The sequence below is a fragment of the Bufo gargarizans genome, chromosome 4, assembly GCF_014858855.1.
Source record: "Bufo gargarizans isolate SCDJY-AF-19 chromosome 4, ASM1485885v1, whole genome shotgun sequence".
Lineage (NCBI taxonomy): Eukaryota > Metazoa > Chordata > Amphibia > Anura > Bufonidae > Bufo > Bufo gargarizans.
The window spans coordinates 296115431-296137880 of NC_058083.1; the positions used below are offsets into that span (position 1 = coordinate 296115431).

The following is a 22450-nucleotide window of genomic DNA, read 5'->3' on the forward strand; positions in this document are numbered from 1 at the left end:
ATGGACCTGGTGAGCACTGGAGACATATACGGGCGCTGGCCATGTGCACTCCGTGCTGCAGGTGCGGACCCATTGACTTGAATGTGGCCAAAGATAGGACATGTCCTGTCTTTTGCGGAGTGGTGGCATGGACCCAAAAGCCCACCGAAACACTGACCCTGGGTTCACACCTAAGCGTTCCTCAAACGCGCGTTTTACGCGCGTTTTTGTCGCGCGTTTTTATGCGCGTTTTTTGTAATAGTAAACGCGCGTTTGACGCGCGTTTGTGTCATTGACTGCAGTGTCCTATGGCCACAAACGCGCGTCAAAACGCCCCAAAGAAGCTCAAGTACTTGTTTGAGCGTCGGGCGTTTTACAGCACGTTCGTACGCGCTGTAAAACGCCCAGGTGTGAACCCTTCCCATAGGGAAGCATTGGTTTTCATGTGTTAAGCGTTTTACAGCGCGTTTGAACGCGCTGTAAAACGCTCAGGTGTGAACCCAGGGTAAGGGTACTTTCACACTTGCGGCAGACAAATGCATTAAAATGCTGGATCAGTCTCTCAGTTGTCATTTGTGGTCTGAGCATGCCAGATCCGTTTTGCCGGAACTCTCGGGGCCGGATCCGGCATTAATGCATTTCAATAGGAAAAAATTATGCCGGAATTTTGGACGGAGCATGCTGCGGTATTATCTCCGTCCTAAAAAGACTGAACTGAAGACATCCTGATGCATCCTGAACAGAATGCTCTCCATTCAGAATGCATTAGGATGAAGAGCCCCTAGGACTGAACTCAATGCTGGGAAAGAATAGTGTGAAAGTACCCTAAGAATTGCTTCTCTGGGCTTTCGGGTCCATGCCTCCACACCGCAAAAGATAAGACATGTCCTACCCATATCTTGCGGATCGCGGACCCATTCAAGTCAGTGGGTCTGCATCCGCAGCTGGGAGTGCACACTGTCGGTGCCTGTACATTGCAGACCTCTATTTGCGGTCTGCAGCGACACCAATTGTCTATAAATCATGGCAACAGTTGTTTTTTTTTCTGCCTTTTAATGTTTCTGCTTTTTCTCAAACAGTTAATTTACAACAGTTTTGCTCAGTACCTAGTGGATGAGAAGGGTTACAAGGAAGACTTGCTATCCGTTACATCTGAAGAGTGGGATTTCTGGTAATCCTCTTTAGTTATGATAACCAAATTGAAATATATTGTGTTAATATGCTTTTTTTTTCTGTGCTACTCCTTAAATTTCTTATTTTTATTTTAATGTCATTTTGATGTTAACAACTGCAGCCGTACATGTGTGGCTGTCTGACACTGGGGAAGCTGAAGTCTCCGATATCTGTCCCAGGTATATTCCAAAGCAGGCCTGCAGGTGGCAGCACTGCATTGGAATATACTGAATCTTCTATTTCAGTAATGGATCAAATTCCATTACTAAATATAAATAGCAATCTAATGATTACTTGTTATAGTTTCCTAGGGTGTCTTAAAAATGTAAAAAATAAAAAAAAAGTTTTTAAAAATATACAAATTGAAATTACCCCCCTTTCCCCAAACTAAAAATAAATAATAAAAAAAAATAAACATCATAGGCGTCACCGCATCTGAAAATGCCCATACTATTAAAGGGGTTCTCCGGGCTCTCCTATATTAGGTCATCAATGTCAGATCGGCAGGGGTCCGGCACCCGGCACATGTCGTCTCCTATCTCTCTTCCTACTGCTGCTATGTCTATGGCAAAGTGGCGGTGAGCAGGAAGAGACATGGGAGACAGCATGTGTGCACTGCGTGTCTCCTTATGCAGCTGATTGGACCCCCACCAATCTGATATTGATGACCAATCCTGAGGAGAGTTCATCAATGTAGGAGAGCCCCCTTTAAAATGTACAAATATTTATCCAATATGGCGAACGATGTAATGGAAAAAAATCAAAATAGCCAATTTGCTATTTTTTTTTCATGACTTCACCTCCTCAAAAAATGTAACAAAATGTAATGAAAAATGACGAGACGAGAAAAATACTCAGAATGGCTTCAGTAAGTAAAAGCATGCATAAAGTGGCACATGTCAGATTTGCAAAATTAGCCATGGTCAGGAATGTTAAAACTGTCAGTTTCTGGAAGGGGTTAAGGTCTGTTCTTAAAATAAGTTTGACTGTTTTCCTCCAGAGTATGATTTTCATTTTATTATTTCTCTATGGAAAACAGTCAAGCAGCCAAATGTCTTTTGTAGCCTCAGCTTAAATCTACAAAATAAAATACATAAAATTCAAATACAAGTTAAAAGAAAAATAATTTTGCTGACTCAAACTGTCAAATTGAATGTGTGGGCTAAAGTAACGGAAGGTAAGCTTCATCCGTAGTTTCATAACACATTTTTCTGTTGATTGTTTTAGCTTCAAAGGCTTGATGCTGGATTTGGAAGAAGGAAACTTTCTTAAACTTGCTGCAGATGGAACTATTCTCAGGTATCCTCCATTTGACTAGCTTGTCGTCCTTTAAGACAATTTCAAGAATTTCAGTTTTGGACCAGTTGCCTGTTTAGTGAGCCATCACCTCCATAAATTGCAGCCGTTTTCCCTGGACAAACCAGTATGATCATGTAAACGACAAAACGTAGTCCCTTCCGTGCACGGCAACGCGGAGGGTGGGTGGTAAATCCAATTAAAAGAAAATTCCAGCAATGCTAAAGGATTCCAATAAAAATCTCTCTTTTTTTTTTTTATACAATAAAATCCATTGCCAACATTAAACCAGTCAGCCAGGCTTTGCTTACACGTTTCGGGTGATTAAGCTCTACTCCTAGGTGCCTGATACGATTAAGGATTAATCATCCGAAATGCGTAAGTGAAGCTTGGCTGACTGCTTTCATGTTGGCAATGGATTTTATCTGTATTCAATAAAGAAGACATTTTTTTAATGGAATCCTTTACCCGTGCTGGAATTTTCTTAAAATATGATAATGTAGACTCTAATATTTTTAAGGCGCTCTTGGCGTATGAGTTAAAGCGACCGCTGGACTCAATAACTAGGATGGATTTGCGAGACTCTAGAGCCAAAGGGCCTAATTTATCATAAATATAAGCCAATTTTCTGCGTGTTTGCAACTTTTTTCAACACCACTTGCGTAGATGTCAGATATTGTGCTTAATTTATGAGGAAGCGCGTGCCTTGTCATAAATTAGGCACAGCCTCTGGCAGTGCGCCTGGTTATCATAGCCCGGCATACTCTAGCAGTTTACGGAAGAGGAATACAATACCAATGAAGTACATTGTATTGAAGTTCGAGTGTGAGTCAATGTCCACATCTTATGGATCCCCAGCGGTTACAATTTGTAGGGTCACAACATTCGAAAAGCGTCTAGATATAGGCTGCTCTTCTGCCATCATGAATGTAGGATAAATGTAAAAATTACCTTTTTTTCAAATTCTCTTAACAGGGCGTGTCATGGTACCAAGACAATGACTGCTGAAATGATTGAAGAGGTGTATGGTGAAAAAAGGGAGTGGAAACATTTTAAAGCAATTAATGGAACATATGCACGATCAGGTATGACATGACCACATGATCAACTTTAATCAGAATTTTTATGTTTTTCACAGTAGATGGCGCTAAAGTAAGTCTTTTTTTCCAAAGCTGTTGTGAATAAGTCAGTTTCTGGAAACTGCTACCACAGTATGTCTGTAGTTTCAGGATAACACATGTATTTTTAGGAACAGATTTGAATTATTTCTTTCAGCGTGAACCTAAACTATTTTATTTCCTCATGTTAGTAGTGTCATTGTTTCCTTTTATTGTAACACTTTTCATGTTAGGTCATGTTATTAGCTTATGCTTCCCCGATATAACTACAGTTTATATACAGTATCTCACAGAAGTGAGTACACACCTCACATTTTTGTAAATATTTTATTATATCTTTTCATGGGACAACACTGAAGATCTGACACTTTGATACAATGTAAAGTAGTCAGTGTACAGCTTGTATAACAGTGTAAATGTGGTGTGCCCTCAACATAACTAAACACACAACTAGCGTTGTTGCGGGTATCGAAATATCGATACTCAATCAATACTTTTGTCCTGTTATCGGTTCGGTACCGGGATTTGCCTTTTATCTATACTAGGCTGTGCTACTGTTACCTCAGCAGCACAGGGGAGAAGGAGTCACTCTCTCCCTCCCCCTGTGCCGCCGCTTAATTTATATTGTGTGGCGGAGGAGGGGCTGTGGCCACTGCTCCACCAATGATAATTAACGTCTAATACGGATACAGGAGGCGGGTGCGGCGGCGGCAGAATCACATAGCCGACACCTGACCTCTATGACAGGGCGCTGCGATCAGCGGCAGTTAACCCCTGCGAGGCAGGGTGCCGGCTATGTGATTTTGCTACCACACCCGCCTCCTGTATCTGTATTAGACGTTAATTATCATTAGTGAAACAGTGCCCCCCCCCAGTATTAAAATCAATGGCCACAGGGTCCCCTCCCCTCCTCTTCATTGGTGGTGCAGAGGCAGTTGTGAACGGAGCCCCAGCAGTGTAATAATGGGGCTCCGATCAGTTACCATGGCAGCCAGGACGCTACTGAAGCCCTGGCTGCCATGGTCCGCTCCCTGCTGCTGTGTGTACTATGCACAGGGCTGCAGGGACAGTGTGAAGTCCTATTAACCCAGATAGAGCTCTATTAGGGTGACTAGAACAAGGGATTAAAAGATCCCAGGTTCTAGCCCCTAAGGGGAGAAATGGTTATTAAATAAAAAGTAAAAAAAAACACACCAAAATATTAAGTATAAATCACCCAATTTTCCAATTTTACATATAAAATATATATAAACAATAAATAAACAAACAGATCACATATTTCCATGTCCGAAGAGTCCAAACTATTAAAATTTAAAAAAAATCTCTGTGATAAAAATTGATTCGCCATTGTCCCCCCCCCAAAAAAAATAGGATAGGACTGTTCGATTATGGGCCGGACATTCCATAAAATGCGTAATGCACGCGGCTTTTTGGGGTATTTTATTTTTTTCGCGTGGTATCGAGTATCGCAATACTTTTTTATGGTTTCAAAACCGAATCAACATTTTGGTATCGCAACAACCCTACACACAACCATTAATGTCTAAACGACTGGCAACAAAAGTGAATACACCCCTAAGAGAGATTGCCAAATTGTGCCCAAAGTGTCAATATTTTGTGTGTCCACCATTATTTTCCAGCACTGCCTTAACTCTCTTGGGCATGGAGTTCGCTACAGCTTTACAGGCTACCACTAGAATCCTCTTCCACTCCTCCATGATGATATCATGGAGTTGGTGGATGTTAGAGACCTTGCACTCCTCCGTCTTCCATTTGAGGATGCCTCACAGATGCTCAATAGGGTTTAGGTCTGGAGACATGCTTGGCCAGTCCAGCACCTTTACCCTCAGTTTCTTTAGCAAGGCAGTGGTCGTCTTGGAGGTGTGTTTGGGGTCGTTATCATGTTGGAATACTGCCCTGCGACCCAGTTTCTGAAGGGAGGGGATCATGCCCTGCTTCAGTATGTCACAGTATATGTTGGCATTCACAGTTCCCTCAATGAACTGTAGCTCCCCACAGCCAGCAGCCCCAAACCATGACACTCCCACCACCATGCTTGACGGTAGGCAAGACACACTTGTCTTTGTACTCCTCACCTGGTTGCCGCCACAGACGCGTGACACCATCTGAACCAAATAAGCTTATCTTGGTCTCATAAGACCACAGGGCATGGTTCCAGTAATCCATGTCCTTAGTCTGCTTGTCTTCAGCAAACTGTGGGCTTTCTTGTGCATCTTTTTTAAAAGAGGCTTCCTTCTGGGATGACAATTTAATGCAGCGTGCGCTGTATGGTCTAAGCACTGACAGGCTGGCCCCCCACCCCTTTAACCTCTGCAGCAAGTCTGACAGCATTCATACATCTATTTTGAACAGACAACCTCTGGATATGACGCTGCGCACGTGCACTAAACTTCTTTGGTTAACCATGGCGAGGCCTGTTCTGAGTGAAACCCATGTTGTTAAACCGCTGTATGGTCTTGGCCACTGTGCTGCAGCTCAGTTTCAGGGTGTTGGCAGTCTTCTTATAGCCTAGGCCAGGGATGCCCAATCTGTGGCCCTCCAGCTGTTGCAAAACTATAACTCAAAATCATACATGGTACATAAGGCCGAAAAAAGACATTTGTCCATCCAGTTCGGCCTGTCATCCTGCAAGTTGATCCAGAGGAAGACAAAAAAAAAACTGAGGTAGAAGCCAATTTTCCCCAATTAAGGGGAATAAAAAATTCCTTCCCGACTCCAATCAGGCAATAAGAATAACTCTCTGGATCAACGACCCCTCTCTAGTAGCTATATCCTGTAATATTATTACGCTCCAGAAATACATCCAGGCCCCTCTTGAATTCCTTTATTGTACTCCCCATCACCACCTCCTCAGGCAGGGAGTTCCATAGTCTCACTGCTCTTACCGTAAAGAACCCTCTTCTATGTTTGTGTACAAACCTTCTTCCCTCCAGACGCAGAGCATGTCCCCTCATCACAGTCACAGTCCTGGGGATAAATAGATGATGGAATAGATCTCTGTACTGATCCCTGATATATTTATACATACTAATTAGATCTCCCCTCAGTCATCTTTTTTCTAAAGTGAATAACCCTAATTTTGATAATCTTTCAGGGTACTGTAGTTGCCTCATTCCAGTTATTACTTTAGTTGCCCTCCTCTGGACCCTCTCCAGCTCTGCTATGTCTGCCTTGTTCACAGGAGACTAGAACTGTACACAGTACTCCATGTGTGGTCTGACTAATGATTTGTAAAGTGGTAGGACTATGTTCTTATCACGGGCATCTATGCCCCTTCTGATGCAACCCATTATCTTATTGGCCTTGGCAGCAGCTGCCTGACACTGTTTTTTGCAGCTTAGTTTGCTGTTTATTAAAATTCCTAGATCCTTTTCCATGTCAGTGTTACCAAGTGTTTTACCATTTAGCATGTACGGGTGACTTGCATTATTCCTTCCCATATGCATACCTTCCCATGTGCAAATCATACTCGGCTGTAGGCTTTCTGGGCATACTGGGAGTTGTAGTTTTGCAACAGCTGGAGGATCGCAGGTTGGGCATCCCTGGCCTAGGCCATCTTTATGTAGAGCAACAATTTTATTTTAATTTTTCAGATCCTCAGAGAGTTCTTTGCCATTAGGTGCCGTGATAAACTTCCAGAGACCAGTAGGAGAGAGTGTGAGAGCGATAACTCCAATTTTAACACACCTTCTCCCCATTCACACCTGAGACCTTGTAACACTAACGAGTCACATGACACAAGGGAGGGAAAATGGCTAATTGGGCACAATTTGGCCATTTTCACTTACGGGTGTACTCACTTTTGTTGCCAGTGGTTTAGACATGGCTGTGTTTTGAGTTATTTTGAGGGCACACAAAATTGACACTGTCATTCAAGCTGTACACCAACTACTTTACATTGTATCAAACTGTCAGATCTTCAGTGTTGTACTATGAAAAGATGTAATGAAATATTTACAAAAATGTGAGGGGTGTACTCACTTTTGTGAGATACTATATACTGTATATATTTGTGATTAATTACTTTAAAGGGGTTGTCTCATCATAGACAATGGGGGCATATCACTAGGAAATGCCCCCATTGTCTTATAGGTGTGGGTCCCAGCAGCTGGGACCCGCACCTATATAAAAAATGGAGCCCTGAAAGTGAAGGAGGGCGCACTGCGCATGCGCCGCCTTCCTCCATTCATTTTCTACGGGGCCGGCGAAAATATCCGAGCACTGGCTTAGCTATTTCCATTCACTTCTATGGGGAACAGGCTTGGTGGTGGCCGGATCGGAGTCCTCCAGCCACCACCTTGTTGGGCTCCGTTTCCCGATTATAGGTTCAGGTCCCAGCGGTGGAACCCGCACTTATAAGACAATGGAGGCATATCCTAGCGATATTCCCCAATTGTCTATGATGAAATAACCCCTTTAAAGGGAATCTGTCACCTGCTTTTACCATTTTAAGCTGGCACCATTGCTATGTTGACTAAAGTACCTTATTTCCAGCAGTCTTCTTTTTACTTTATTTCATTTTGTAGTTTTAATATAAAAGCGCTTTTTATGTTATGCTAATTAGAGTCCAAGGTGCCCAGAGGGGCGTTTTTTTCACTCTCCGGTGCCCAGTGACGCCCCCCCTGCAGTGCCCAAGAACGCCTCCTGATTATCAAATAACCTCCCACAGCCCGGCAAACGGTTCCGCCCCCTCCCCACGTCATAGTCTACCTTATAGAAATGCCCCTTCCTTCTTCCAATCTGCGGCCAGAAAACTTGCGCAGGCGCAGTACCGCCTGCGGCCTGCGCGATCATCAACCTCCTGAGGGCAACAGCCTCAAAAGTCTCAATGGGCGTGCGCCGAGCCCAGTGATGTGACCTGAGCGCTGTTGCCCTCAGGAGGTTGATGATTTTTTTTCGGGCCGCGGACAGGAAGAAGGACAGAGCCTTTCTATAAGTTAGACGATGACGTGGGGAGGGGGCGGAACCGTTTGCAGGGCTGTGGGAGGTTATTTGATGATCAGAAGGCGTTCTTGAGCACTGCAGGGGGGCGTCACTGGGCACCTTGGACCCTAAATAGCATTACATAAAAAGCGCTTTTATATCAAAACTACAAAACGAAATAAAGTAAAAAGAAGACTGCTGGAAATAAGGTACTTTAGTCAACATGGCAATGGTGCCAGCTTAAAATGGTAAAAGCAGGTGACAGATTCCCTTTAACTGTTAGGCCCCTTTCACACGAGTGTGACGGATTAGGTCCGGATGCGTTCAGTGTGCATTCAGTGAAACTCACACTATTTTGCAAGCAAGTTCAGTCAGTTTTGTCTGCGATTGCTTTCAGTTGTTCAGTTTTTTCCACCGGGTGCAATGCGTTTTGATGCGTTTTTCACGCGCGTGATAAAAAACTGAAGGTTTACAAATAATTTCTCTTAGCAACCATCAGTCAAAAACGCATCGCACCCGCACTTGCTTGCGGATGCAATGCATTTTTCACGCAGCCCTATTCACTTCTATGGGGCCAGGGCTGCGTGAAAAACGCAGAATATAGAACATGCTGCGATCTTCACGCAACGCAGAACTGATGCGTGAAAAACAACGCTCATGTACACAGACCCATTGAAATTAATGGGTCAGGATTCAGTGCGGGTGCTATGCATTCACGTCACGCATTGCACCCACGCGGAAAACTCGCTCGTGTGAAAGGGGCCTAAAGGTAGAATATGTTTCATGCTTTCTGGTCCCAGTCTGACACACAGGAAACGGCAGGAGATGCCTGCTCAGTCAGTCAGCAAAGTGGCGACTAGTCTCAGCCAGTGATTGGCTGAGCAGGCATCTCCAGACATTTCCTGTGTGTGAAGCCAGGTACAGAAAGCAGAGACCCAGTAAGCATTGGATGGACAGTGGCTGGGGACCAGTGAGGAGAGTAATGCTGTGTTTTTTTTTTTTTGTTTTTTTTTTAACCCATTCTGCTTCTTAAATAAAACACTTTTTTTTTTCCCAGTGGACAACCGCTTTAAATGTAAGTGCGGTAAAGATGTATTCACATGTCTATGATTATTTCAAAGAATGGTTTGGGATTTTGAAACAACTTGCTTTATTAGGCAATGATAACTTGAATAAATATAGAACTTGAGTAAATTACAGGAGCGTAAGGTCCGACTCACAGCAAACTCCCAGTTACCTCCAGCATGCAGCCATGCTTGCAATGGGAGGAGGCTGTGAGTCCCACCCAAGACTGACAAGGCCCAGGACTCACAGGTGCACCTAAATGTTGCCTGTGGATGAAAATCCGGCACATTTTAAATATGGAGTTTATATACCTCCAAACATCTATATATCTGGGGTGAGCTTACAGCTGAGGAAGACAACAGGATTCTCCTCCCCGTTGACTTCCTGAGACAGTACAGCACTGAGGCCTACTTCGGAGGCATCAGTCTGTACTATAAACTCCCTTTTGAAGTCGGGCATCCCCAAAATCGGGGACCCGCACAGGGCCGACTTCAAAGCGGAGAAAGCCTCTTCTGCCCGATTATCCCAGCGAACCATCGTTGACTTGTATCCCTTCAAGAGTCCTGTCAAGAGCGTAGATAGAGTAGCAAAGTGGGGAACAAACCTCATGTAATAGCCCACCATTCCCAGGAATTACTTTATTTGCCTAGTGGTGACAGGTTGGGGCCAATTCCGTATCGCCTCTATTTTGTTCACTTGGGGTTTGATGACTCCGCGCCCAATGACATACCCTAGGTACTTAGTCTCTTCTAACCCCATCGCATTTATTTGGGTTAACGGTTAGGCCAGCTTTCCGAAGGAAGTCCACTACAGCCTGCACATTGGGTAGGTGACTTTCCCATTTGGTACTGTGGATGACAATATTGTTCACATACCGACGATGTGGCTGAAGCACAATGTCCATTAGTCGCTGAAAAGTGACGGGGGCACCATGCAGACCAAAGGGTAAGACCTTATATTGATACAGCCCCTCAGGTGTGATGAAGGCAGTTTTCTCTTTGGCAGCCTCCGTTAAGGGCACCTGCCAGTACCCTTTCGTGAGGTCCAAACCTCTCGATGAGCTTGTTTAGTGGAAACCTTGTTTAGTTTTCGAAAGTCGTTACAAAATTGCAACGTCCCGTCCGGCTTAGTTATTAATACTATAGGACTGGCCCACTCACTTTTTGACTCCTCGGTGATGTATAGCTGAAACATTAGCTGTACCACCTCCGATATGGCTTGTCGCCGAGCCTCTGTACCCGGTATGGTTTTAATCAGACTTTTGCCTGAGGCTCAGTGACCATGTCATGCTGGATTATGGAAGTGCATCCAGGGAGGTCCAAGAACACATCCGTGTTCCCACTAACAAACTAGAAAATTTAGACTAAAACCTTCAGAATTACAGGTGCATATCCATGAAGCAAACAAGATTATAAAAAAGAAAATGGCTGCACACCATAATACATACAAACAATAGAGCTAAGAAATGGGGATAATTCTAAATAAGTGGTACAATACCGACTATAAATGAGTCGATGGAAGCTCTTAGCGCACATATTTGATCAAACGGGTGTCGGGCCCATCTACCAGGCGTCAAGGTGACTTCCGCAGATGGGTCCCCAACACTAGTATACTGCCTCTCTTTGGACTTGCCTAAGCCCACAATATTCAGGGCAGTGTAGGAACCAGCTACATAGGTACTCTGCTCACTGCCCTGAATGTTGTAGGCTTAGGTAAGTCCTAAGAGAGGCAGTATACTAGTTTTAGGGACCCATCTGCGGAAACCACCTTGACGCCTGGTTGTCACAACCAGACAGCTGAGAAGCTCTGACAGAGGCCTTTCAGAACCTCCTCCTTGAGTTCTCTTTGTTGTGCTGTTCAGTTCCTCATCTCGTTAGCCTCTCTCAGCTGTCATGGAGTTGGACTGATTGCATCCCTTTAAATTCCGCCCCATAATGCATTACTGGGCGGCTTATACTACTTCTTGGAGTGTGTGTGCATGCTGATCTTGTTTTCCAGCCTGCTACAAAGTTAAGTGCTGAACGTTTATCTGTTATTTTTTGTTTGCTGGATCCCAGGTGACCCTGACTCCCTCCGTGTCTGGTGTAGGGAGCCGGTGGTCGTGTCCCCTCACTATTGTAGGGTGTTCAGGGGTTATATAGTCGAGGTACGTGGATATGCAACCATCCACCTCTGGGATCTTTGCATAGGCTGAGCAGCCAGGGAAAGTCTCAGGTCTTGTGCAGGGGTCTCCCTTTTGGTTCCTTAGCTTTGGATCCACTCAGTCATATATGCATGTTGCTTTGTCTTGTTTCCTGTACACCGTCCGTGACACTGGTTTCATCAAATATGTGCGCTAAGAGCTTTCATTGACTCATTTATAGTCGGTATTGTACCACTTATTTAGAACGTTCCCCATTTCTTAGCTCTATTGTTTGTATGTATAATGGTGTGCAGCCATTTTTCTTTTTTTAGAATCATGTTTGCTTCATGGATATGCACCTGTGATTTTGAAGGTTCCAGTCTAAATTTTCTTGTAGTATTAATTGAGGGTAGCGCCTCTTTTAGACTAAACACGCCCATCTACCTGGGACTTCTGAGCAGAGTACATATGTAGCCGGTTCCTACACTGCCCTGAATATTGTAGGCTTAGGTAAGTCCAAAGAGAGGCAGTATACTAGTGTTAGAGACCCATCTGTTGAAGCCACAATGACGCCTGGTAGATGGGCCCGACACACGTTTGATCAAATATGTGCGCTAAGAGCTTCCATTGACTCATTTATAGTAGGTATTGTACCACTTTTATTTAGAATGATCCCCATTTCTTAGCTCTATTGTTTGTATGTATAATGGTGTGCAGCCATTTTCTTTTTTATAAGCAATTTTTACTGTAGCAGCCGCTTCTCTTGCATCAGACAAATGGGCCGGTACCTCTTCTCCTAGAAAACCCGGCCACGGGCTGTCTTCTGTACAGGTTTCCCTATCTTTCCACGGTTTGAGTAAATTCACATGGAAAACCTGCTCCGGCTTCCGCCGCCTTGGCTGGTTTACCTTGTAGTTTACATCTCCAATTTTCTCGAGTACCTCGTAGTGCCCCTGCCACCTAGCCAGGAACTTACTGTCCACGGTCGGCACCAGAACCAAAACCCAATCACCCGGGTTAAAGTTCCGGACCCGAGCCTGCCGATTATAGACCCGACTCTGGGATCCCTGAGCTGCCTCCATATTCTCCCTAACAAGAGGCAACACTGTCTCTATCCGATCTTGCATCTGGGTAACGTACTCAATAACACTTTTATACGGAGTGGGTTGTTGTTCCCACGCCTCTTTGGCCACGTCCAAGAGACTGCGAGGGTGTCTGCCATATAGCAGTTCGAAGGGCGAGAACCCAGTAGAGGCCAGGGGTGCCTCTCGCACTGCGAACATGAGATAGGGCAGAAGGAGGTCCCAGTCAATTTGAAGTATAATTTAATATCGCAGTTAATTAATGAAATAGGGCGATAATTACTGCAGACCGATGCATCTTTGTTGGGTTTTGGGATCAATACGATATGAGCTTCTAAAGCCTGTTTAGGGAAGGGGCATGTGGGAGAGATACTATTAAATACCTTTACCAAAAAAGGTACAAGGAGATCTTTAAATGTCTTAAAGGGTACTGTGAAGTAGGGATCGACCGATATTGATTTTTTTAGGTCCCCGATAATTTATACCGATATTATGTGAATTAAAAAATTCCTGCTGAAAATGAATGTTTTTTGGTAATGTGTATTTTATTTTATTTTTTCTAAATCTTTCTTTTTCATTTATACTTAATATTTAGGTGGGTTTTTTTTTGTTTTTGTTTTTTTTTACTAACTTTTAGCCCCCTTAGGGACTAGAACCCTTGTCCTATTCATCCTGATAGAGCTCTATTAGGGTGAATAGGACTTCACACTGTCCCTGCTGCTCTGTGCTTTGTGCACACAGCAGCATGGAGCTTACTATGGCAGCCAGGGCTTCAGTAGCGTCCTGGATGCCATGGTAACTGATCGGAGCCCCAGGCTTACACTGCTGGGACTCCAGGGGAGAGGGGATCCTGTGGCCACTGCCACCAATGATTAATACTGCGGCGGGGGGGGGCGGCTTGGGGGGGCGCACTGCGCCACCAATGTTGTTAGTTAATACTGGGGTGGGGGGCCGCGGGCGCACTGCGCCACCAATGTTGTTAATACTGGCGTGGGGGTGGGGGGCCGCGGGCGCACTGCGCCACCAATGAAAATAAATCTCATTCATTCATATACAGGAGGCGGGAGCTGGCTGCAGAATCACATAGCCGGCTCCCGACCTCCATGAGCGGTAGCTGCGATCCGCGGCACGTGAGGGGTTAACTACCGTAGATCGTAGCTACTGCTCATAGAGGTCGGGAGCCGGCTATGTGATTCTGCAGCCAGCTCCCGCCTCCTGTATATGAATGAATGAGATTTATTTTCATTGGTGGCGCAGTGGCCATAGTTTCTCCCCTCCTCTTGTTCCCTGTCCTCCCATTGGTGGCAGCAGCAGCACAGGGGGAGGGAGACACTGCTTCCTTCTCCCCTGTGCTGCAGAGGGAACACGGAGAGCGATGTCAGCAGCGCGATCTGTGTTCCCCATAAGCTATCGGAATATCGGCAAAATAAATGCTGATACCGATAACAGTTAAAATCCTCAATATCGGCCGATAATATCGGTAAAACCGATAACTGGTCGATCCCTACTGTGAAGCCATCCGGTCCATATTTTAGCTTAGATAAAATCTCCCTAATTTCAGTATCTGAGAACTCGTTCTCCAAATTAGTAGCAGTTTCTGGGGATATCGTTGGGAGAGCTGTATCTTGTACATATTGATTGATTGATCTGCTTTTCGAGATCAGTTGCTGGCATATTTGCTAACTGCCCTCTAATGTTATAAAGTGATTCCAAGTAAGTTTTGAAAGTCTCAGCAATCTGGTTGGGATGATGGGTCACGGAGCCTGACATATCTTTAATATTGGGGATGTAACTCGTTTGTGGCCGGGGATGAAGTAGTTTCGCCCTAGCTGACATGTCCGCGTTTTCCCTAATCCTGCGTGATGTCTCAGTGAGTATCGACTGAAGCTGTTCCCTGAGTGAGGTAAGTTCACCCATTTTGCAGTTATATAGAGCACTTACATGCATTTAGTATTGTAAAGCTGCTTTTTCCAGTTGATATAAGTCTACTATTACGTGGAGTGTATTTACCACATAGATTGTGTATGCTATCTGTTGAGGAAGGGTTGAGACGTATGCATATATATCCATGCATGCCTGCAAACACGTGCGGGCATGTATGGTATATATGTGCATACATTAACCACAGCATCATGGGACGATGTGCGAAGATGTGCCCAGCATCTGCGCACGTCTGCCCATGGTGATCCCCAGGGGCTCATGGTGGCCTCTGTGGGAAATATGTGCCCCCTTAGTGTATATGTACAGACGTGGACAAAATTGTTGGTACCCTTTGGTCAATGAAAGAAAAAGTCACAATGGTCACAGAAATAACTTTAATCTGACAAAAGTAATAATAAATTAAAATTCTATAAATGTTAACCAATGAAAGTCAGACATTGTTTTTCAACCATGCTTCAACAGAATTATGTAAAAAAATAAACTCATGAAACAGGCATGGACAAAAATGATGGTACCCCTAGAAAACACAGAACATAATGTGACCAAAGGGACATGTTAATTCAAGGTGTGTCCACTAATTAGCATCACAGGTGTCTACAACCTTGTAATCAGCCATTGGGCCTATATATATGGCTCCAGGTAATCACTGTGTTGTTTGGTGATATGGTGTGTACCACACTCGACATGGACCAGAGGAAGCAAAGGAAAGAGCTGTCTCAAGAGATCAGAAAGAAAATTATAGACAAGCATGTTAAAGGTAAAGGCTATAAGACCATCTCCAAGCAACTAGATGTTCCTGTGAGTACAGTTGCACATATTATTCATAAGTTTAAGATCCATGGGACTGTAGCCAACCTCCCTGGACGTGGCCGCAGGAGGAAAATTGATGACAAATCTAAGAGACGGATAATCCGAATGGTAACAAAAGAGCCTAGAAAGACTTCTAAAGAGATTCAAGGTGAACTTCATGCTCAAGGAACATCAGTGTCAGATCGCACCATCCGTCGTTGTTTGAGCCAAAGTGGACTACATGGGAGACGACCAAGGAGGACACCATTGTTGAAAACGAATCATAAAAAAGCAAGACTGGAATATGCCAAACTACATGTTGACAAGCCACAAAGCTTCTGGGAGAATGTCCTGTGGACAGATGAGACAAAAATCGAAGTTTTTGCCAAGGCACATCAGCTGTATGTTCACAGACGAAAAAATGAAGCATATCAAGAAAAGAACACTGTCCCTACTGTGAAACATGGAGGAGGCTCTGTTATGTTCTGGGGCTGCTTTGCTGCGTCTGGCACAGGGTGTCTTGAATCTGTGCAGGGTACAATGAAATCTCAAGACTATCAAGGAATTCTAGAGAGAAATGTACTAGCCAGTGTCAGAAAGCTTGGTCTCAGTCGCAGGTCATGGGTCTTGCAACAGGACAATGACCCAAAACACACCGCTAAAAACACCCAAGAATGGCTAAGAGGAAAAAATTTGACTATTCTAAAGTGGCCTTCTATGAGCCCTGACCTCAATCCTATTGAGCATCTTTGGAAGGAGCTGAAACATGCAGTCTGGAAAAGGCACCCTTCAAACCGGACACAACTGGAGCAGTTTGCTCATGAGGAGTGGGCCAAAATACCTGCTGAGAGGTGCAGATGTCTCATTGACAGTTACAGGAAGCGTTTGATTGCAGTGATTGCCTCAAAAGGTTGCGCAACAAAATATTAAGTTAGGGGTACCATCATTTTTGTCCATGCCTGTTTCATGAGTTTATTTTTTTACATAATTCTGTTGAAGCATGGTTGAAAAACAATGTCTGACTTTCATTGGTTAACATTTATAGAATTTTAATTTATTATTACTTTTGTCAGATTAAAGTTATTTCTGTGACCATTGTGACTTTTTCTTTCATTGACCAAAGGGTACCAACAATTTTGTCCACGTCTGTATATATATTTATATAGGGCCGTGCCCCCTTGTAATGTAGGGGCCGTGCCCCCTTATAATGTAAGGGCTGTGCCCCCTTATAATATGTGTCCCTTCATGAGATCCCCCTTATAATAATATACATGCCCCCATATCCATAGGCTCCAATATCTGCAACCAGGTGCATCAGTGTGAATGTGCCCCAAGCATTCACACTGATGCAATCTGGTTGATTGCATCAGAATGACCGGACAAATGACCGGACATCCTGATGACTACAAAGGACTCAGGTTCAACAGAATCTGAGTCCTTTGTTCCAATTATCTCCAGCGCCGTTGGAGATAATTATGCATGATAGAAGAAGGGGAGAAGCCTCCCCTCCTTCTATTATGCGCATTCCGGCAGCGAAATTAACATCTCGCTGTCCGGAATGCTAGAGGCCTGTTAGCCCATAGCGCATCCCTGATGTGATGCGGGCCAGAGCAGTGACGTCATATCCCTGCGCCGGCCCACGTGGATGATGGGCGCGCGCGCCCCCTGGTGGGGAGTGCGGGCCGCCGGGGATAAATATCCCCAGAAGGAGACTGAGACCGGCTTCCCCCATGAGAGCGCAATCGGCGCTCAGGGAAGAAGGATCGGGACCCCCACCTTGAGCAGAGCGCCTCCTGGGAGATCGGCGTTAACCCCTGGACGAACGAGCAACAAAACCTTGAGCATTTCCCTGTATTAACCCCTATCCCTTCCATACCCCTATTCCCCTGGTTAACCCCTGATCCCTTGGTTAACCCTTGACCCCCTAACCCTTACACCCCTGAGCCCATACCACTATACCTGTGCCCCTGATTTCCCTTTATATCCATACCCCAAACCCCTGATCTGGGCCCCTGATTTCCCTAGTGGCCCTGATTAACCCCTGGTGGCAAACCCCCGCCCTGCCACCACCCCCCCCCCCCCTTACTGTAACCCAAGCATTGCTGCTGTCCTTAACCCCTGCTCTGCTGCCACAGTACAGAGCGTTAACCTCTTCAGTGCTCTGTTGTCTGTAGAGCATACCTCTGCTCTGCAAACAATCCTTTTACCCTGTATTTCTTGGCCTGCAGGTATTAATCTCTGCAGAGCCATTGTTGTGTTTAACCCCTTGTACCCCGTAGGGACAGTGATCAGTCAGACGGGTGTTTTTTTTTTTTTTTTATATACCTTTATTCTTTTCTTTCTTTTTAAAAACAAAACAAAACATGAATCTTTCGTCACATCACAAAATAACATAGTAGCATAATACAACATATTCCTTATTACTGCTATAGAAAATATTATAATTTACCCCCCAAACACCCACCCGCCAACCCGAGGAAGAGAGGGGGAGAGAGGGGAAGGACAGCAAAAAAAAAAAAAAAAAAAAAAAAAAAGAAACACTAGTGTGGCCATTTATTCCAAATCTCATCAAGTCCCTCTGGATTTTTAGTGTGGCGCCCAGAAACCTGGTGAATCTTAATAAGGTTTTCTACTGCTGCCCGCCATTGTCCCACTGTAGGCGGATCTTCTTTTATCCATTTCCTGAGTATAAGAAGTCTAGCCTGGAAAAGTACTTTACCCAAAACCAGTCGTACTTCCTTCTTTAATTTCAAATGTTCCATTGCTCCCAGTATACATATCACAGGATCTTCAATCCCCTGATCAAGAATACCGTAACAGTGTCTACAATCTCCTTCCAATATCTAAATAGTCTGGGACATCTCCAAAAACAGTGAATTAGGTGTGCCTCCCTTTCCCCACATTTTGGGCAATTATTTGACCTTCTAACCCCCATTCTCTTTAAGATCTTAGGGGAACGATGTAGTCTGTGTACTATAAAGAACTGTGATATTTTGTGTGAACCCCTATTTGAGACCATTGGATAATTTCTAAGGGCATCTTCCCATTTCTCATCCGAGAAATTAGGTTGGAGTTCTACTTCCCATTTTTTTTTGGCCAATATTGTAATCCGTTCTTTCTTTCCTTCCATCAATATCCTATATCTTTTTTTTGTCATACCCCTTTTTTCTCCACTCTCAGTAAATTTATCTATTCGGTCTGATTTTTCCTTTCTATATTTATTCGAATTAACCCCTGTCCTTAGAGCGTTCCTGAGCTGGAAGTATTTATAAATATCCTTTTGTGAGATCCCGAACTCCCTAACCAGTGTATTAAAATCCTTCAGTTTATCATCTTCAAATACTTGTGCTAAATATTTTATCCCCTTTTTTTCCCAGTCAATGTAACTCCTAATCGTTTGTAGCTCTTTCAAATTTAAGTTTTTCCAAATAGGTGTGTATTGAAGGAAACCTTTTATCCCAAGTAGTTTTTTAATCTGCCCCCAACTGTAATCCATTATACGGGTGGGTTGTTAATATACTTGTATGTGTGAACTGTATAGTTAGTTTATGGGTGGAATTTGGGAACGTGTAGTGTAGTTTAGGCTGTGTATTTACTGTATATCGTGTGCGTCAGGTGTTAATAAATACTGTTATATTTGTAATGTTGGAGTCCTTCCCTCTGCTCCTATTCCCCCTGATAGGAGCAGAGGGAAGGACTCCAACATTGCGGTTCTTATCAAGACCACATGATAGTGGGACAACAGAAACAATATCTTGATGAGTCTCTCCAAAATCTGAACTGATGCGGAGTACAATATCTGCTATTTGAAGGAGCTCAACACAGGCACGAGTGGTTAAATATGCATATCAATGGCTTGAAATGGTGCTATTAAGCACATCCTCTGGCCTGACTCCACCCCCCTGTATTTATAAATTAAAGAGCGACTATCTTAAGGCGTATATGTGAGCTGGCTTTATTCCGGCACCTATCTTTTAAGTATTTTGCTATGCGACCTGGCTATATGTCAGTATTTATCTAGTTGCATCCTACTTGTATAGACCAATAATTTAACTACACCTCCTGATGAACCCTTAGCACGGTCTAGGGGGGAAACTCGTCGAGGTAGCCAAGGTGGTTGTCTACCACTTGGTAGCGAGGTAGCCAAGGTGGTTGTCTACCACTTGGTAGCCAAGGTGTTTGACTATCTAGTCAACCCAGACCGACTATATGTTTAGTATTTGTCTGTACTTCATGTATTGTATTTGTATTGTTTGTTTTTTTACTCCATCCAGCTGATCTTTATATATATATATATATATATATATATATATATATATATATAGATAAATTAATTATCCTCACCTTAACCTGAGGTAATCTAGTGCCACCTCCTCTCCGTACCCCTGTAGGGAATTGGAAGGGGTAGCAGTCTAGGTACGTGGACAGGGGCCTCCACCATCAGGAGTCCTCCCTGAGGTTTCAGGATAGGGGTAGATATAGGGATAACTATTCCCTGACCCCAGGCTATTCACTATCACATGCTGGATGTGAACATCAGTTGCGTTTAATTCTTTATATATATTTTCTGTTATGTATAGTGGACCCTAGTAGGATCCTTTTAAGGTATACCAATAAAACTGTTACTTTTAGGGGTTAATTTCCTATGCTGGACCTGGTCCAAGAGTACCTGATTCTAGCAGAGTTAATTACCACTGATAGCTTATTATGGACCCATCCAGAGGCAAAGATAAGGGGCTTCTGCGGCCCCTTGGGCATCAGCCCACCTGGAAATTTCCCTGCAAGTTCTATGGCCAATCCGCCCCTGTTGACAGTGATAGTTGTGCTGTATGTTTTCTGTTTGCTAAATAGATTATTCCACACAAATGTACTACAAGAACAGATTTTGAAGACCTGTTTTACAAAATGCTTTTTATAACGTTTTCTGCTGATTCTAAACTTGTGTTTAGCTACTAAAAATATTGAGACATTTACTATAAAAAGTAATAGAGATTTGTGCAGACATGGAGTGCTTGGGTGTCCAGAATACATTTGGTTTAGCTCCACTAGTCTGCGAAATGTTGTCATTTTTTTTTAGCTGACACCTAATGAACAGCTCAAAAGTACATAAGTGCCATGCACAATCGCATACAATCAACCTCACCAATTAAATGTGCACAGCATAGATAGTAAAATATTGTCTTTAGTAGTACAAATCACACAATCTTTACATAAAGGAACAGCGGATAAAATACACAGGAACAAACTGGATCACAAGTAAATGTTAACTACAGTCCAAGGTGTATACTGATGCTGGAACAGAAATCTAGTAATACCAATATAAAACCCTGAGCTAGGTTACAATATACCATAAGTATATACCAGCAAGTACATTTTTGGGAACCATACTGGTCTGTATTTATTATTACCTACTCTCCTTTGTTGTCTATTGAGTGTTTCGGCACTATGCACTTTACATATATGTATATACTTATGGTATATTGGTATTACTAGATTTCTGTTCCAGCATCAGTATACACCTTGGACTGTAGTTAACATTTACTTGTGATCCAGTTTGTTCCTGTGTATTTTATCCGCTGTTCCTTTATGTTAAGATTGTGTGATTTGTACTAATAAAGACAATATTTTACTATCTATGCTGTGCACATTTAATTGGTGTGTTTTTTTTAAAAGCTGTAGAGCTGTCATATATAATTTAACTTAGCATAAAGTTGCAAAATGTAAACCTGTTGTATTTTCTTGTTACAGCTAAATACTACTTCTATGACAACTATTTTGATTTACCTGGAGCTCTCCTGTGCGCTAAAATAGTTGATTCTTTAGAGATGGTGAGTATAACATGCACAATTTAGCACTTGCAAAAGATTAGATTATTTTTCAAAGCCTGATAGAAATCATTGCTACATCTATGTAATAGTAGCGCTACATAATAAGGATAGGAATAGGGATCTACATAGTGTAGCTCCCACCAAAAAGCCTTCTGGACCTGTGAATAAATCCATAGTAAGTCGATGAGAAATACTGTGGGGGAGATTTCTCAAAACTGGTGTAAAGGAAAACTGGCTTAGTTGTCCATAGCAACCAATCAGATTCCACCTTTTATTTTTCGGAGCTCCTTTAGAAAAAGAAAATTGGAATCTGATTGATTGCTATGGGCAACTAAGCCAGTTTTCCACTACACCGGTTTTAATAAGCCTCCCTCTGTATGTTTTGCTAATCGAATTTCATAACGACATTAAAGGCGTTTGCAGAAAACCACTACTTTATTGGTGATTGTCTATAGCCAGTATACCCCCAATGTATGTTTTATGTATTGCAGATAACAGGTTTGATCTGGAGTTAGCAGACAACCACCACCACTCAGTGAGCATCAAACGCCAGTATCGCTGTCCTTCATTGCAACCTATTGTGTATACTGGGTAGCATCCGTGGAAGGACCACCCAATATGCTGTAACCTCTCTGTAGGCTTTTCCTGTCCCAACACATTCCCTTCAAAGCATATTCGTCAAGGGATGTTGTATTAAGAGGCTACATGGCCTGCAGTCTGGCAGCATCTGGCCTATGGTGTGGTCAGATAGGTCAGGCTGCACGCCAATATATCATCATTATATTCACACATATAACGTTTTATTCAATTCCAACAAACTGAGCTGTGCAAAACTGGCACATATTGCAGAGCTGCCATTTATATGGTTTCTTGGGCTACTTTTACTTGTTTTCCCTTGGTTGTTTTGTTGGTCTAATTTGCAGAGCACAAATTGCTATGGAAAGTAACAAGGCAGTTTGTATATGGTAGGATATCAGGTTTTAAATAGTTTAGTTTGATGGGCTTCGTCAATTTTCTTGGCCTGGAGATTTTGCTTACCATTTAATCCTTTAGGCCACGTTCACACGGGCAGTATTAAGTCAGTATTTATCATCAGTATTTGTGAGCCAAGAC

At 43.4% G+C, this 22450-nt stretch overlaps 1 protein-coding gene across 1 annotated transcript in view; it reads left to right on the top strand.

Annotated features, from left to right (window-relative positions):
* NT5DC1 (5'-nucleotidase domain containing 1) overlaps window positions 1-22450 on the top strand; it is a 273566-nt gene that overhangs the window by 3388 nt on the left and 247728 nt on the right. The window contains exons 2-5 of the mRNA XM_044288786.1: window positions 1059-1150; window positions 2380-2451; window positions 3424-3533; window positions 21258-21337. Coding sequence (XP_044144721.1) covers window positions 1059-1150; window positions 2380-2451; window positions 3424-3533; window positions 21258-21337 — 354 coding nt within the window. The remainder of the gene's footprint in view (window positions 1-1058; window positions 1151-2379; window positions 2452-3423; window positions 3534-21257; window positions 21338-22450) is intronic.